The sequence below is a fragment of the Sus scrofa genome, chromosome 1 (genome assembly GCF_054392235.1).
Source record: "Sus scrofa isolate SSC_HxYL_T2T_F1_AM1 chromosome 1, Sscrofa_HxYL_maternal_Yorkshire_Landrace_v2.0, whole genome shotgun sequence".
Taxonomy (NCBI): Eukaryota; Metazoa; Chordata; class Mammalia; order Artiodactyla; family Suidae; genus Sus; species Sus scrofa.
This window is the reverse complement of record NC_139383.1, coordinates 172,587,755-172,605,436: the sequence shown is the minus strand read 5'-3', so window position 1 is coordinate 172,605,436 and position 17,682 is coordinate 172,587,755. Positions and strand designations below refer to the sequence as shown.

Genomic DNA, 17,682 nt, shown 5'->3' with positions numbered 1-17,682 from the left:
ATTTTATTACATTTATAGTTGTACAATGATCATCACAACCCAATTCTCTAGCATTTCCATCCCAAACCCCCAGTGCATCTCCCCCCGAACCTGTCCTTTGGAAACCATAAGTTTTGCAAAGTCTGTGAGTCAGTATCTGTTCTGCAAAGAAGTTCATAGTGTCCTTTTTTTTAGATTCCACATGTCAGTGATAGCATTTGATGTTGGTGTCTCACTGTCTGACTGACTTCACTTAGCATGATAATTTCTAGGTCCATCCATGTTGCGAAAAATGCTGTTATTTCTTTCCTTTTAATGCTGAGTAATATTCCATTGTGTATATGTACCACATCTTCTTTATTCACTCCTCTATCGATGGGCATTTAGGTTGTTTCCATGTCTTGGCTATTGTATAGAGTGCTGCAGTGAACATTGGAGTACATGCATCTTTTCAAGTCATGGTTTTCTCTGGATAGATGCCCAGCAGTGGGATTGCAGGATCAAATGGTAATTCTATTTTTAGTTTTCTAAGGAATCTCCATACTGTTTTCCACAGTGGTTGCAGCAGTCTACATTCCCACCAACGGTGTAATTAGGGTTCCCTTTTCTCCACACCCTCTTCAGCATTTACTGTTTGTAGATTTTTTCATGATGGCCATTCTGGCTGGTGCAAGGTGGTTTGGGTTTGCATTTCTCTAGTACTTAGTGATGTTGAACATCTTTTACTATGTTTTTTTTGGCCATCTCTATGTCTTCTTTGGAGAATTGTCTGTTTAGATCATTTTTTGATGGGATTGTTTGTTTTTAGGAACTGATCTGTTAAAGGTGACAATGTGAAAATACATGTACATATCCCTTTTTTTTTTTTTTTTTTGCTTTTTAGGGCTGCACCCGAGGCACATGGAAGTTCCCAGGCTGGAGGTGGAACAGGAACTGCAGCTGCTGGCCTACACCACAGCCACAGCAATACCAGATCTGAGCTGCATCTGCAACCTAAACCACAGCTCGTGGCAATGCCAGATTCCCAACCTGCTGAGCGAGGGAGGGATCGAACCCACATCCTCAGGGATGGTAGTCAGGTTTGTTTCCACTGCACCACAATGGGAACTTTGAGACTTTTATTTACTGCTGAATGACTGATACTGACTCAAAAGTCCTAATTTGTCTATAGGCTTTGGGAAACCCTCCCACATATTCTATTTCAGATGTTTAAACTTGTTTATATACAAGTACAGGTTCTGAAAGAAAAATTTGCAGTCTCTCCAATGAAGCAAGTTTAGAAATTGGAAGAGAACAGGCAGAGTAATGTAAGAAAAAAAAAAATACCAAGTACTGGTCACACCCTGGCCCCAGTCTCCTGGTCTCCTCATCTCAGGAAATTGTTTCTTTCTTTTTTTTCTTTTTAGGGGTGAACCCAAGGCATATGAAAGTTCCCAGGCTAGGGTTCCAATTGGAGCTACAGCTGCTGACCTACACCACAGCCACAGCAACGTGGGGTCCCAGGTGACACTGGCCACACCCCTGTAGGTAGAATTATAATTAGTTGTTTCTCAGTGAGGAAAATGGTGCCTGGATCTGGTGTTGCTGTGAACTGTGGTCTAGGCTGGTGGCTACAGCTCTGACTCAACCCCTAGCCTGGGAACCTCCATATGCTGCGTGTGCGGACCTAAAAAGACAAAATAAATAAAAAATAAGTAAAAATTAAAGATTAAAAAAAGGGAAATGGGCTTCATTCTCTTGGACTGATGTATTTGCATTTATGGGCAGCTGTTTGGATCACGTGACCTTCACTTGGTGACAATGACTCTGTGCTTTTTTTTTTCTTTTTTTTTTGTCTTTTTGCCATTTCTTGGGCCGCTCCCGCAGAATATGGAGGTTCCCAGGCTAGGGGTCTAATCGGAGCTGTAGCCACCGGCCTACACCAGAGCCACAGCAACGCGGGATCCGAGCCGCGTCTGCAACCTACACCACAGCTCACAGCAATGCTGGATCGTTAACCCACTGAGCAAGGGCAGGGACCGAACCCGCAACCTCATGGTTCCTAGTCGGATTCGTTAACCACTGCGCCATGATGGGAACTTCCGACTCTGTGCTATTGACAGAGCCTCAGAACATAAACATCTATGCTTCCTGGCCTGGCACAGGCCACCTCCGATGTGGCAAACATCACAGTATTCCTGCTGGACGGAGAGTAATGACTTATCATGATGGGCTAATGCTAATGCCCGTCATGATAAGAGAGGCGTGGTTTAGGTTAAGTTGGAACGTTAAACAAATTCACGGTATTATTAGTACAGTGGAGCCAGTAAATACTATCGATCATTAGCCTGAGTGTGGATGATACATACCTCTGTTAATCCAAGTGATTAACAACAAGCCCTCTGGCTCCTTCCTGAGCAATTTATCATTCAGATGGATGTTGTCATTAGCCAATCACAATTATAGGTGTGACTGATATTCTAAGTTTGTTATCTCCAACACTATTTTTAAGATACCAAGATTGATTAGTGGGTGAATGTAGGAGGTGATGGGTTGGATAAATTTTTAGAAAGTGGGCCCACTGGAGTTCCCATTGTGACCCATCGGGTTAAGAATCTGACTAGTTCAATCCCTGCCCTCGCTCAGTGGGTTAAAGGATCTGGTGTTGTCATGAGCTGTGGTGTAGATCACAGATGCCACGTGGATCCTGAGTTGCTGTGGCTGTTGTATAAGCCGGCAGCTGCAGCTCCATTTGGACTCCTAGCCTGTGAACTTCCATATGCTACACATGCAGCTGTAAAAAAGAAAAAAGAAAAAAAAAAGGAAGAAGAAAAAGAAAAGAATATGTGTTCACCTGATGAATTTCAGGAAGGTGTATCTATAAAAGAACATTTGAATAAGAATTCAATTGAGACTCTTAGGCTGAGGCGGGATCTTGATGGTTCAAATCCTCTTTTCCATCATGTTCAGTCAGGACCAATGCAGAACATGCTGGTCTCATTCAGTTGCCAGAGTCATCATTTTCTTCCTTTCTTTCTCTTTTGTGTGTGTGTGTGTGTGTGTGTGTGTGTGTGTGTGTGTGTTTCCTTTTGCCACATCCATGGCATGTAGATGTTTCTGGGTCAGGGATCAACCCACATTACTGCAGTGACCCAAGCTACAGCAGTGACAACACTGAATCCTTAACCACTAGGCCACCAGGGCATAGTAGGCTACTCCCTGGAATCACCTTCTGAGTTAAAACCTCTCAATGGTGCCCTGTCCCCTGCCACAATGGTCCTCAAATGTTAATAATAGATGGATCTATTCTAAAGGAATAAGAATTCTTTTGGATCCTTAGTATTGGCTTGAATTGTTTTAATCCTAATTTTATCTAAAACACTAGCAAAAACAACCTAGATACAAATTTTGATGTTTATAGCACATATATTTATAAAAAGCTAAAACTTTTTTTTTTTTTTTGGTCTTTTTGCCATTTCTAGGGTCCCTTCTGCAGCATATGGAGGTTCTCAGGCTAGGGGTCTAATCTGAGCTGTAGTCACTGGCCTATGCCAGAGCCACAGCAACTCAGGATCTGAGCCAAGTCTGCAACCTACACCACAGCTCATGGCAACGCTGGATCCTTAACCCACTGAGCAAGGCCAGGGATCGAACCCGAAAACTCATGGTTCCTAGTCAGATTCATTAACCACTGTGCCATGACAGGAACTCCTAAAACAAATGTTGATGTTAATAACACATATATTTATAAAAAGATAAAATAAATTTATACTAGCTTGGTTGTAAAGAACCCAGCTAGTAACCATGAGGCTGTGGGTTTGATCTCTGGCCCCACTCAGTGGGTTAAGGATCCGGCGTTGCTGTGAGCTCCAGTGTAAGTCACAGATGCAGCTCAGATCCCAAGTTGCTGTGGCTGTTGTGTAGGCTGGCAGCTGCAGCTCTGATTTTATCCCTAGCCTGGGAACCTCCATATGCTGAGGGTGCAACCCTGAAAAGAAAAAAAAGTATAAAGTAACTGTGAAACCAATAAAATCTGAATTTACATTAGTTTAATGTGAGGAATAGTGAGCTGGAGCAAGTCATAGTTCCTGACATGGTATTGTTTGTTCTAAGGGACTTTCTTTTGTGTTTGGCTTACCTGGGTTCTTTTCTTTCTTTCTTTTCTTTTTTTTTTGCTTCCCTGCAGCATATGGAGTTCCTGGGCCACAAGTCAGATCAGAGCCACAGTCTTGACCTAAGCTGAAGCTGCAGCAAGGCCAGATCCTTGAACCACCATGCCTGGCAGGGGATTGAACCCATGTTCTTGCCCTCCCAAGATGCCACTGATCCCTTTGCACCACTGTGGGAACTCCCACCTGGATTCTTTACTGACTTAATTCCACAACTATTTTCTTTGTTCCGTAGTAATATTTTGGTTCAACTTGTCATTTGGGATTTACTTCAGGATTATGATTAGGACTTTCGTCCATGAATCCATCTCTGTATTTTCACTTGATTATGTAAAATACTTACTGGATGCCAGGCACTGCTCTGGATAATGGGGATATCAAAATAGACAAGGGAAAAAAATTCCCCTCTTGCAGGAAACTGCAATAAGGAAGGGCCAGGGAATCACATCCTTGAACTGAAGCTGTGACCTATGCCACAGCTGCAGCAGTGCTGAATCCGTAACCCACTGTGTGGGGCTGGGGATAGAACCCGAGCCTCTGCTGAGACAATGCTGGATCCTTAAACTGCTGCACCACAGTGGGACCTCCAGGATACATTTGTAAGATATATTGACTGCTCTCTGTGGGCACAAAAGAGTCTGGGATGGCACCAAAGATTTCGTCTTGAGTAACTGAGTGCTCAGTGCGACCCTACATGAGTAGCTGAGGTTTGTGCAGAGGAGAAACAGAAATTCTTTCTTCCTTCCCTTTCCTTCCTTTTTTGACTTAAAACAACAGAAACTGAAAAAAGAGAGAGAGAGAGAGAGTGCCCTGGTGGTCTAGCGGTGAGGACTTGGTGCTTTCACTGCTATGGCCTGGGTTCAATCCCTGGTCTGGGGACAGAGATCCCACATGCAGCGGCCGCACACCATGGCCAAAACCAAACAAAAACAGATCAGAAATGTTCGGAGGCTAGATATCCCAAATTGAGGTGTTGGCAAGGTCCTTTTGGAAGCTCTGAGGGAGAATTCGTCCTACCCACTCCTGCTCCTCGGCGTCCTTGGCTTGTGGGCGCGTCCTCCGGGCTCTGCCCTCCATCTTCTCGTGGCCTCTCTGTGTCTCTCCTGTGGATTTAGGGCCCACCCTAATCCAGGATGATTTCATCTCCTATTTCTTACCTTAATTTCATCTGCAAGGACTCTTATTCCAAATAAGGCTGCATTCTAAGGTTCCAGGTGGACCTAGCTTTTGGGAGACCACTATTCAACTCACTGCAGAGCTACTGGTCTATTCAGAGATTTCTCACTGCGTTTAATTTAATTTTTTTAATTTATTTTTTAAAGATTCCTGCCTTTAAAAAATAAATTTGGAATGCCCTCGGCATGGGAAAGATCCCAAGCTACTCAAGCTGTTGAGGTGACAGTGCTGGATCCTTAAGCCGCTGCGCCACAAAAGAACTCACTGTTTAGTTTAAATTCATTCAAATTAAATAGCCACGGGAGTTCCCGTCGTGGTTCAGTGGTTAAAGAATCCGACTAGGAACCATGAGGTTGTGGGTTCGATCCTTGGCCTTGCTCAGTGGTTTAAGGATCCAGCGTTGCCGTGAGCTGTGGTGTAGGTCACAGACTTGGCTCAATCCCGCATTGCTGTGGCTGTGGCATAGGCTGACAGCTACAGCTCCGATTAGAATCCTAGCCTAGGAACCTCCATATGCCTTGAGAGTGGCCCAAGAAATGGAAAAAAGACAAAAAAAAAAAAAAAAAATTAAATAGCCACAGTGCCTAGTGGCTTCACATGGCCAGCACAGTTGTAGAAGTAAACCGAGTGAAGAACCTGAGGCCAGACAATGTTAACGGCCTCCTCCCAAGACCCAGAAGCTTGTGTGGTGCACCTTGAACCAGAAGCCAGGCTAGTGAAGGGCCTTTACACCTTATTTTAAATGTGGAACGTGTTGTACTTGGAGGTTGAAATTGCACTAAAGAAGTACACTGACCGTAGATTCAATATTACCATGTCTTGATTTTCATTTTCTTGCAATGGGACTTTTTTTTTTTTTTTTTTTGCTTCTTAGGGCCACAGGCACAGCATATGGAAGTTCCTAGGCTAGGGGTCTAATCGGAGCTGTAGCTGCCGGCCTACACCAGAGCCATAGCAACACCAGATCTGAGCCTCATCTGCAACCTACACCACAGCTGAGGGCAATGCAAGATCCTTCACCCACTGATCAAGGCCAGGGATAGAACCCATGTCCTCATGGATCCTAGTCAGGTTCATTATGGCTGAGCCATGATGAGAATTCCAGAAATTTTTTTTTTTTTTTTTTTGCTTGTTTGCTTGTTTTAGTTCATCCTCTTAAAAATTACAGTTGACCCTCTTAGTAGAAAGTTCAGACTTAGGGGTAGAACCTTGAGGGAGTGGTGACTATACCGAGTCTTCCCAGGGGCGGGGAGGGGCTTGCAGATCCAGGAGCCTGTGTCTCTCCCTGCCAGGTCAGGTGCACCGGCTGCTTTCCTGCCGTATCTGGAGCTTCCTGGCCAGCATCAGCTACGCTTGCTACCTGGCGCACCCCATCCTCATCATCCTTTACAACGGGCTTCAGGAGACGCTGATTCACTACACAGACATCAACATGGTGCGTCACCTGCCCTCAGTGCCCATGTAGCATCTCGGTTTGTTTGCCCTGGTATGAAGCCATCTATTGACTTCATTCCAGGCTTACTTTCTGTTTTTTTAATTTTTGTTTTGTTCTTGTCAAAAGCTATTGTTCTTTGTTTTATTGGTGGGAGGGTTTCAGCACAGGATGATATATTTCTTTTCTTTCTTCTATTTATTTTTTTCTTGTTATAGCCACACTTTCAGCATATGGAAGTTCCTCGGCTAGGGATCAAATCAGGGGTGCAGCTGAGGCCTCTGCTACAGCCACTGCAACATCGAATCCTTAACCCACTGAGCAAGGCCAGGGATTGAACCTAAGTCCTCATGGAGACTAGCTGGGGTTTTTAACCTGCTGAGCCACAATGGGAACTCCTTTATTTTATTTTTAATATTTATGGCTATTTGTCTTACAGATCTACTTCATACAGCCAGGATGGTTTGCTTTAAGATCCAAACACAGGAGTTCCTGTCGTGGCTCAGTGGTTAACGAAGCCGACTAGGAACCATGAGGTTGCGGGTTTGATCCCTGGCCTTGCTCAGTGGGTTAAGGATCCGGCGTTGCTGTGAGCTGTGGTGTAGGTTGCAGACACGGCTCGGATCCTGTGTTGCTGTGGTTCTGGCGTAGGCCGGCGGCTATGGCTCTGATTCAACTCCTATCCTGAGAACCTCCATATGCCACGGGAGCCGCCCAAGAAATGGCAAAAAGACAAAATAAATTAAAAAAAAAAAAAAAAAAGATCCAAACACAACAGGGATCGTATAGTAAGGCCGTATCTGCTCTGCCCATCTTTCTCTCTAGTTCTATCTTTTCTCTGGACACTGTTTGGTGACCTTCATCGCTGGGCTGGCCCTGACGCTGTTCATCGAGAAACCATGTCAGGAAGTGAAGCGGTGCCTGCTGGGAGCTGGGCCTGCAGGGCCGTGAACTTCCGGTAAAACCCGCAGAGGCTGTCGGCCTTTTGTGAGTGGTAATGAGCAAAAGCAGGGTGGCCTTGTTTATGTAACAAATGCTTGTGTTCCTGGAAAGTGGCCTGAATCTCATTTTGTGAATGTTTATAAGGTATAAGATTCTTTGTGTTCAGTATATAAGTGTGTTCTGTGTGTTTACTGTATAAAAGAGTTCTGTGATAATCTGTTTAGGAATGCAATAATTATCCTCCTAGGTAACTTTTTAGCAAAAAACAAAAAATCTGGGAGTTCCCGTCATGGCTCAGTGGTTAACGAATCCGACTAGAAACCATGAGGTTGTGGGTTCAGTCCCTGTCCTTGCTCAGTGGGTTAAGGATCTGGTGTTGCCATGGGCTGTGGTGTAGGTTGCAGATGTGGCTCAGATCCCGCGTTGCCATGGCTCTGACGTAGGCTGACGGCTACAGCTCCGATTCGACCCCTAGCCTGGGAACCTCCATATACCATGGGTGCGGCCCTAGAAAAGGCGAAAAGACAAAAAAAAAAAAAATCTGGATTTTTTTTGGGGGGGAGGTCTCATCCTGCATGTATTTTCTATATCAGTGATCATAGGAAAACATCAAATGTAGTGAATTTAATGTACTTCAGGTTATAATGCTCACTTTTCTTGGTAAAATCATAGGATGTTGTTTTCCACATGATAATCGTTTTGGGGTTATTATGAAACCTTTAGACTTGTAATTTTATCCTGGATGATATGACCCACTAAGTGCCCACAGTTCATGGGTTTGTCCTTACAGGCCTTCCAAATATTATCCATTCTACAACAAGTTCTATGTATGAGTTGAATTGCTTTCCCTGAAAAAGATATGAAGTCTTAAGCCCCCTGGTACCTTAAAAAGTGACCTGATTTGGAGACAGGTCTTTACAGAGGTAATCAAGTTAAAATGAGATCTAGGGGTTGGGAGGTGGGTGGCCCTAATCCAACATGACTGGTGTCCTTGTTAAAAGGGAAAAAAGGGGTGTTCCCATCGTGGAACAGCGGAAATGAATCCGACTAGGAACCGTGAGGTTGCAGGTTCGATCCCTGGCCTCACTCAGTGGGTTAAGGATCCGATGTCGCCATGAGCTGTGGTGTATTTTTAGGTCACAGACGCAGCTCATATTTGGCGTCGCTGTGGCTGTAGGGTAGTCTGGCAGCTGTAGCTCTGATTGGACCCCTAGTCTGGGAACGTCCATGACATAGAGACAGACACGCATGGAGGGAGGGTGATGGAAAGACACATGGAGAAGATTTCATTGGCACACCAAGGAGCTCGAAGGGTTGCCAGCAAACACAGAAGCTGGAAGAGGCAAGGAAGGACCCTCCCCTGGAACCGTCAGAGGGAGTGTGGCCCTGCCAGCCCCTTGATTTAGGACATCCGGCCTCCACAACGGTGAGATGATACATTTCTGTTGCTTAAACCAGCCAGTGTATGGTACTCTGTTACAGAAACCCTAGCAAGCCAACATAGCCCCTCAACACAACTTCCATCAGAGAGGGAAGAGACCCTAAAACGTGGCTTCTACCCACGCCCTCTTGGTTTCCATTTCCAGGCCTAGAGATGGGGGAGACGCTGTAAGACCAAGTGCAGAATGGATGTCAGGTTCTCAGGCTTGTGCTCCTCCCTAAGTGCATAATTTCATGTTAATTACCCCTGCTTACCTATGTCTAACATTACTTGTAATAGTGCATGTGTGCTGAATCATCTAAGGATTTATTAACAACCACGGGATTCCCAGGGGCTTATTGGCACAGAATGCTCCCCACCTATGCCTGCGCTCTTTGCCTTCAAGTGAATCCGCAAGAAAGACCACTGCGGGGTGGGGGTGGGGAGGCTGTGGCCCCCACATCTTTTGGCAGGGCAACTGACAGCTATCTTTAGCAGCCAGCCTTGGGGAACGGGCCACATATCTCCCAGGTCTGGTCTGCTCTGCTGGCACAACCTGACCTGAGTGCAGAGACAAGCCCCAACCCAGTGTGTTCAGGCTGTAATAAAACGCGCACCAAGTTGGCTTTTCTGGCAACTGTGAGGTTCATCCAGTTCCTCGGACGCCCCCTGGTGGCCCACCCTGCACTGACCCCTCTGACTTTACGCCTCAGAGGAGATCTTGAGGGTTGAGTGGCCTTTATGGAAAGAACACTGTAGCCCAGGTGGACTCCAATGGGAAATGACCCGCCCTCCAACATTGCTGGGCAATCCAACTAGTTATGGGGCTGGAAAACCGGGGCCCTTGGAAACAGCTTTCCAATTACCAGCAAAAGCCTTTGAAAGGTTTTGAATAAAAATAAAAATAATAATACTGGGAGTTCCCATTGTGGCACAGCAGAAACAAATCCGACTAGAAACCATGAGGTTGCAGGTTCAATCCCTTGCCTCACTCAGTGGGTTAAGGATCTGGTGTTGCCATGAGCTGTTGTGTAGGCTGCAGATGCGGCTCAGATCTGAAGTTGTTGTGGCTGTGGTGTAGGCCGGCCGATTAGATCCCTAGACTGGGAACCTTCATATGCCATGGGTGCGGCCCTAAAAAGCAAAAAAAAACAAAAAAACAAAAACAAAAACAAAACCTCTCCCCACAAATGCAATTTCTTAGATCATAAAGTAGGGATAAAGAGGTCCAGTTTTGTTCTGGCTATTGTTTCAACCAGAATTCCCTGGAAGTCTAAGATTTATAGAATGTCTGGCCCTTATTTGGTCTCTGCAACAAACTGTTAAAAAGCATATGACATTTATGAGACAACTGGAAACTTGAGCCCTGCCTGGGTCTTCGATGAGATTAAGGACTTACTAATTTTTTAATGTGATAATGGTATTGTGGTTAGGTGTTTTTAGAGTCCTTATCTGTTAGCTGCCTACTGAAATATTTATGGACAAGATGGTATAAAATGTAGTATTTATCTTGGAGTTCTCTATGGTGCAGTGGGTTAAGGATCCAGCATTGTCACTGCAGTGGTTTGGGTCTCTGCTGTGGTGCAGGTTCAATCCTGGCCAGGGATCCAGTGGGTGCGATCCCCCCCCCAAAAAAAATTAAAAAAATAAAAATGTAGTATTTATCTCAAAATAATGTCAGGAGGAAGAGGGATAGATAAATAAGACTGGCTATTTAGTGATAGTTTTTGTTTTTGGCCATACATATGGCATGCTGAAGTTCCTGGGCCAGGGATCAAACCTGAGTCACAGTAGGGACAACACTGCATCCTTAACCCACTGAGCCACCAGGGAATTCCTAGCGATAATTTTTGAAGCTGGTGATGGGTACATGGGACCTCATTATCCTATTTTCTTTATTTTTGTATGTGTTTGAAGTGTTTATGATAACAAAGTCAAACCAATTTATAGAGGCAGCAGGATTAGAGTGTAAATGGGTGTCTTTTCTAATTCTTCCTGGAGTTCCTCTTGTGGCTCAGCAGAAACGGATCCTAGTATCCATGAGGATCCAGGTTCGATCCCTGGCTGGCTCAGTGGGTTAACAACTGATTCAGTATTGCCATGAGCTGTGGTGTAGGTCACAGACGAGGCCTGGATCCCACATTGCTGTGGCTGTAGCGTAGGCCGGCGGCTACAGCTCCAATTTGACCCCTAGCCTGGGAACCTAGTGGGTTCGGCCCTCAAAAAGACAAAAAAAAAAAAAAATTCCTCCTAAATTTTTTTTTTCTTTTTTGTGCCACATGTGTGGCACAAAAAAGAAAAAACTAGAAAAATTAAAAAAGGATATAATTCACCTTTTTTGGGGTATAAGTCTGTGAATTTTGATAAATGAAGACAGTTACATAATCACCACCACAAGCAAGCAAGACATAGAAGAATTCCATCATCCCCTCAAAATTTCTGGAGTTCTTATTTTTCCCTTGAAGGGCCACACCTGAGCCATATGGAACTTTCCAGTCTAGGGGTCGAGTTGGAGCTGCAGCCACTGGCCTGCGCCACAGCCAAGGCAACACCAGATCTGAGCCACATCTGTGACCTACACCACAGCTTGTGGCAACACCAGATCCGGATCCTTAACCCACTGGGCAAGGTGAGGGATCAAACCCTCATCCTTATGGATACTAGTTGGGTAACTAACCTGCTGAGCCACAACAGGAACTCCTGAATTTCTTGTAGTCAAATTCTATACCCACCCCTAGCCCTCAGCAACTAAGTATCTGCTTTCCATCCCTATAGTTTTGTGTTTTTTTAGATATATTTTTTATTTTAATTAATTAATCAATTAATATATTTATTTGTTTTTTGCTTTTTAGGGCCACAACCATGGCATATTCCAAGGCTAGGTCAAATCAGAGCTGTTGCTGCCAGCCTACATCACAGCCACAGCAATGCCAGATCTGAGCCTCACTGGCAACCAACACCACAGCTCATGGCAACACCAGATCCTTAGCCCACTGAGCGAGGCCAGGGATGGAACCCAAAACCTCACGGTTCCTGGTTGGATTCATTTCTGCTGCACCACAAGGGGAACTCCCAGATATATTTATTTTTAAGTCTTTAATGTTTTTTTTGGCTGTGCCCATGGCATGTGGAAGTTCCCAGGCCAGGAATCAAACCTGAGCCACAGCTGTGACAGTGCCAGATCCTTTAACCCTCTGCATTGGGCTGGGGATCAAACCCACGTGGCTGTAGTGACCTGAGCTGCTTCAGCTGGATTCTTAACCCACTGAGCCACAGCTGAAATTCCTAGTTACCACTTTAAAGGCCCTTTCTCCAAGTACAGTCACACTGGGTGTGTGTGTGTGTGTGTGTTAGGGCTTCAACATATGAATTATGGGGAGCATAATTCAGCTCATAAGAGTAGCCTTGCTGGGAGTTCCATTGTGGCTCAGTGGGTTACAAACCCAACTGTTATCCATGAGGATGAGGGTTCGATCCCTGGTCTTGCTCATTGGGTTAAGGATCCAACATTGCCCTGAGCTGTGGTGTAGGTCAAAGACAAAGTTCAGATCCCATATTGCTGTGGCTGTGGTGTAGGCTGGCGGCTGTAGCTCCCATTTGACCCCTAGCCTGGGAACTTCCATATGCCACACATGCAGTCCTAAAAAAAAAAAAATGAGTAGCCTTGCTATGAATGTAAGACATGTAATGGCTGCCCAGCCTCTGCAGTACGGTACTTAGAGGATGGGGGGGGCGATTCAGGACAATCCCTGGTATCTAATCTATAGCTGCTGCAAAGACCAGCTGGCTTAGGGTCCTTCCAGCCATAGACCTCTGTGGCCGCACTAGGAAACAAGCTTGTTTAGCATCACACAGCAGCACATCTTCAGCTGGGGCCTCAGGGAAAGTTTAATGCAGGATATCTTCCTGGCTAGCAGTCTTGTAACTAAACTTCCTTCCCCACCCTTTGGAATCAGGGGAATGGACTCTTAACCACCCCAAATCTCTCCTTGATTATTAAATCGGTGCTGGTACATGTGGGCAAATGGCACTTGGGGAATAACCCCACTAGTCCCATGGTTCCTGCACATCAGTGATTCTCAAACTTTCGCTCTCATGATCCTTAACAGCTTCACAATTATTTGGAGCCCTTTGTTTATTATGAGGATTCTAACTTGATATTTACTATATTAGAAATGAAAACAAAATTAAAATGTATTAATTCATTTAAACACAATAGATTTGTTACATGCTAACATAAACTTTTATGAAAAATATATTTTCAAAACCAGAACTATTAGAATAATGCCATTATGCTGCAGTTTTGTAAATCTCTGTAATATCCTATTTAATAAAAGATGTGTCTGCTTCTTGTATTGGCTACTGCTTCCAGTTTGTTGCAGTATCATATACATCATGTTGATTCTGGAAAACTCCAGTGTATATTCATGAGGGCATGAGAGGGTAAAAGAGGAAATAATGTCTTAAGTCTTTTTTTTTTTTGGTCTTAGTCTTATGGTGCAAATAGTTTTGATGTTGTGGATCCCCTGGAAGTCTCTCAGGGACTCTGAATTGGGGGTGAGTGCCAGGATCATATTTGAGAACCATGGCTCTAAAATGATATGCAAATTAAAGCAATAAATGAATTTGGTCATAAATATCCTGTTGAGCAGAGGCTCTCTGTGATAGCCCAACCCAGCAGCTACTGAGTAGGAATTTATAATTTGCAAAAATGAAGGACCCGGTGAGATATATGCATATGCTCATATGTATATGATACAACAAACACATACATATTCATATTCATTAACATGTTTTCTTTCTTATTTTCCAAATTTTCTCTTAACAAAGTCTAGAAAAATCACCATTACCTGCCTCGATGATTTCTTATATGTCCCTTGCTCACAAAACATTATGAAGGAACAGCCACGGCAGCAGTTTCAGACCTGTGGATCTGTGTCATGGCAGACTTTCATCATCTTTCCCCCTTTGGTGGGAGAAGTCAGTTCCTGGGCTCTGCTCCCTTTGATTTGAAGAAATGGGCAGAATCCAAGAGAAAGCTTTAGTTGCTTGGATTAGTTCAAGTGGCCACAAGAGGGCAGCACCTGAGAGACCAGTGCAGGGCACCATTGCCTTTTGAAACTCATCAGAAGCTTCCTGGGAAAACTGCAGACTTGTTGAACTGAGAATTAGAAGCATCAGAATATTCATGGTTTCCTCTTTTTTTTTTTTTTTTTTTAAGGCCGAAGTTGCGACCCACGGAGGTTCCCAGGCTAGGGGTCAAATGGGAGCTGCAGCTGCTGGCCTATGCCACAGCCACAACAATGCTGGATCAGAGCCACATCTGTGACTTACCCAGCAGCTCATGGCACCATCATATCCTTACCCACTGAGCAGGGTCAGGGATTGAACCCGCATCCTAATGGATACTAGCAGTATTCGTTACCACTGAGCCACAATGGGAACTCTTCATGGTTTCCTCTTAAATGGCCAGCCTACTAGGAAATTTAGAATGTTGTGAAGACCAGATAAGGTTTCCAATTAATCCTTTTAGAAATATATCTGTTATTTCTAATCTATCTGCTATTTTTCAACTGAAAACAATTTATGTCTTTTCCACTGCCTTCTGAGGAAATTTGAAATTAAACCAATATTTCACTTATTTTTCAATTGTGAATATGAGGACTGCCTGTCAGACTAGACCTCAATGTTCTTGGATCTTTCCCTTCCCACTTCCACCCCACCCAAGCTAAGGGACAGTAAAGGACCTCCATCCTTGGTGATGGAGACTTCTTGAAGGGTGCTGCTGTTTCTGGTGAGAGGATGGCTGGAGTGACTGCTCAGCTCCAGGACCTCTGATCAAAGCCGACTGTGGAGGCCAGCCCGGAGATAGTGCAAACCCCAGGGAACATGGAACCCACAGCCACTGGGGAGTGAGGAAAAGTTAAAATGCCTCTGGGACCACTTTGGGCCAAGATGATCAAGACTTGATCCCTCTGGCATTGCTCAGCCTCAGACTAACTTCCACAGTCCCCCATCAGAGCTTCATTGCTACATCTTCAATCCAGGGATTGAATCTAAGCTGCAGGTGAGACCTATGCTACAGCTGTGGCAATGCCAGATTCTTAACCCACTCTGCACAGTGGGAATTCCCATCTTTGGGACTTGAATGGAGTCCTGCAACACTGACGTTGAAGCTGTCCTTGGAACCACAGTGAGACAAAAGTGCAGAGTGATCTGTTGGCACTGGTTAAAACAGAGCCCGGGGAGGTTTGTATAAGCAAGTCCTTCTCTCTATACTGGTCTCTGGACCAGCAGCAGCAGCAGCCCCTGGGAACGTGTTAAAAATGCAGATTCTCGGTTTCCACCCCAGACCACCTGTATCAGAAACTCTGGGGATGGAGTTCCTGTTGTGGCCCAGCAGGTTAAGAAACCTACTAGTATCTATGAGGATGCAGGTTCAATCCCTGGCCTCGCTCCTGGGTTAAGGATCTGGCATTGCCACAGCTGTAGCATAGGTCGCAGATGTGGCTTGGATCCATTGTTGCTGTGGCTGTGGTGTAGGCAAGTAGTTGCAGTTGCAGGTCCGATTCAGCCTCTAGCCCAGGAATGTCCATATGTTGCAGATGCATATGGCCATTAAAAAAGAAAAGAAGGAGTTCCCGTCATGGCTCAGGGGTTAGCGAATCTGACTAGGAACCATGAGGTTGTGGGTTTGATCCCTGACCTTGCTCAGTGGGTTAAGGATCCGGTGTTGCGGTGAGCTGTGGTGTGGGTCACAGATGCGGCTTGGCTTGGATCCCACGTTGCTGTGGCTGTGGTGTAGATCAGCAGCTACAGATCTGATTAGACCGGTAGCCTGGGAACCTCCATATGTTGTGGGAGCAGCCCCAGAAAAGGCAAAAAGCCAAAAAGCCAAAAAAAAAAAAAAAAGAGAGAGAAAGGAAAAGAAAAGAAAAGGAAAAAACCCTCTGGGGATGAAGCCCAGCAAGCAGCATTTCCACAGGCCCTGGGGAATAATTCTGATGCCTGTTCAAGTTTGAGAATTAGAAAGGCAGTATTTAAATGAGAATGTTCATGGCTGCAAAGTCAGATGAAGCTGGAAGTAAATGCTAGAGGAAACAAGCATGAGAATAAAAAGAGTCAAATCAGAGAAGAGAAAAATCTCCAAGCAAGAGAAGAGCCAAAGGGCTTCCCCTCCCCCTCCAGGGCATGTGAGAAATGGTGAGTTGCACCTGCTGTAGGGTATTGTCAGCAACTGAATATCTATCTAGAATTTTCCACCCTGCCATGTCAAATTTATTTGGCTAAAAACAACTCCTGAGGGCAGTGACCTTTTATTCAGCTAATATTTCTCCTCTCATTGCCTCCAAAGCACACAGAAAAATTGGAGGGCTGATGAAAATCTTTAAGTCTATGCAACACCAAAGCCTTCCCAAACACTGTGTACTTTTCAGGGAGAGTTTCTTTTTATTGGGATTTTGGATTATTGAAAGGTTATCTGCCTCCTGTTCCTAGAGGGATTAAAATAAAACAAAGGAGAGGAGAGCATATTGTGAGACGTGATGTGTACTTTCCTCCCTGACCGGCCGTGCCTGGCTGACGGCCACTGTGGGCAGCGGGGAGAGGTTCCCAAATCCTTCCTGAAAATATCAGCGGGAGCTTGGGAGGCTGGAGCTGATGCTGACAGTTAAAAGGTAGCTTCCCCCAGAATGAGAAAGTCCCCAACATGAAGTGATACCTTCTAGGACTCTGCAGCTCTTGCCACTGGAGGGGTGTGTGACTGCCTTGGTGCTGCAGTTTCTTTTCCTGGAAAGTGATAACTTTAGGGCCTGTGTGATAACTTTAGGCCCCTTGGCAACAAGTCTGTTCCCCAAGTCCATGAGTTTCTTTTCTGTGGAAAGGCTTATTTGTGCTGTATATTAGATTCCAGATATAAGTGATATCATCACTTACTCCACTTAGTGTGAGAGTCTCTAGTTCCATCCATGTTGCTGCAAATGGCATTATTTTGTTCTTTTTTATGACTGAGTAGTATTCCATCATATATGCCACAACCTTGGCTATTGTGAATAGTGCTGCAATGAACATAGGGGTGCATGTATCTTTTTCTTTTTCTTTTTTTTCATCTTTTTAGGACTGAACCTGCAGCATATGGAGGTTCCCAGGCTAGGGGTCCAATCAGAGCCGCAGCTGCTGGCCTACGCCAGAGCCACAGCAATGCGAGATCTGAGTGACATCTTCAACCTACACCACAGCTCATGGCAATGCTGGATCCTTAACTCACTGATCAAGGCCAGGGACTGAACCCACATCTTCATGGATGCTAGTTGGGTTTGTTAACAGATAAGCCACAATGGGAACTCCTCATGTATCTTTTTCAAGGAGAGTTTTGTCTGGATATATGCCCAAGAGTAGAATTGCCGGATCATATGGTAGTTCTATATTTATTTTTCTGAGGTACCTCCCTACTGTTTTCCATAGTGGTTGTTCCAATTTACATTTCTACCAACAGTGTAGGAGGGTTCCCTTTTCTCCACGCCCTCTCCAGCATTTGGTTTTTTTGTTTGTTTGTTTGTTTGTTTTGTCTTTTTGCCTTTTCTAGG

General features: G+C 44.8%; 1 protein-coding gene across 6 annotated transcripts in view; it reads left to right on the top strand.

Annotated features, from left to right (window-relative positions):
• OACYL (O-acyltransferase like) overlaps positions 1-8,217 on the top strand; it is a 73,396-nt gene extending 65,179 nt beyond the window's left edge. For 3 of the 6 annotated variants that reach the window (XM_084977773.1, XM_021099951.2, XM_021099955.2), the window contains 2 exons: positions 6,596-6,738; positions 7,561-8,217. In XM_084977773.1, the coding sequence (XP_084833899.1) occupies positions 6,596-6,738; positions 7,561-7,686 (269 nt within the window). In that variant the 3' untranslated portion in view covers positions 7,687-8,217. The remainder of the gene's footprint in view (positions 1-6,595; positions 6,739-7,560) is intronic. The other 3 variants (XM_021099957.2, XM_084977760.1, XM_021099942.2) reach the window with 1 other exon arrangement.
• The last annotated feature ends 9,465 nt before the right edge of the window (positions 8,218-17,682 follow it).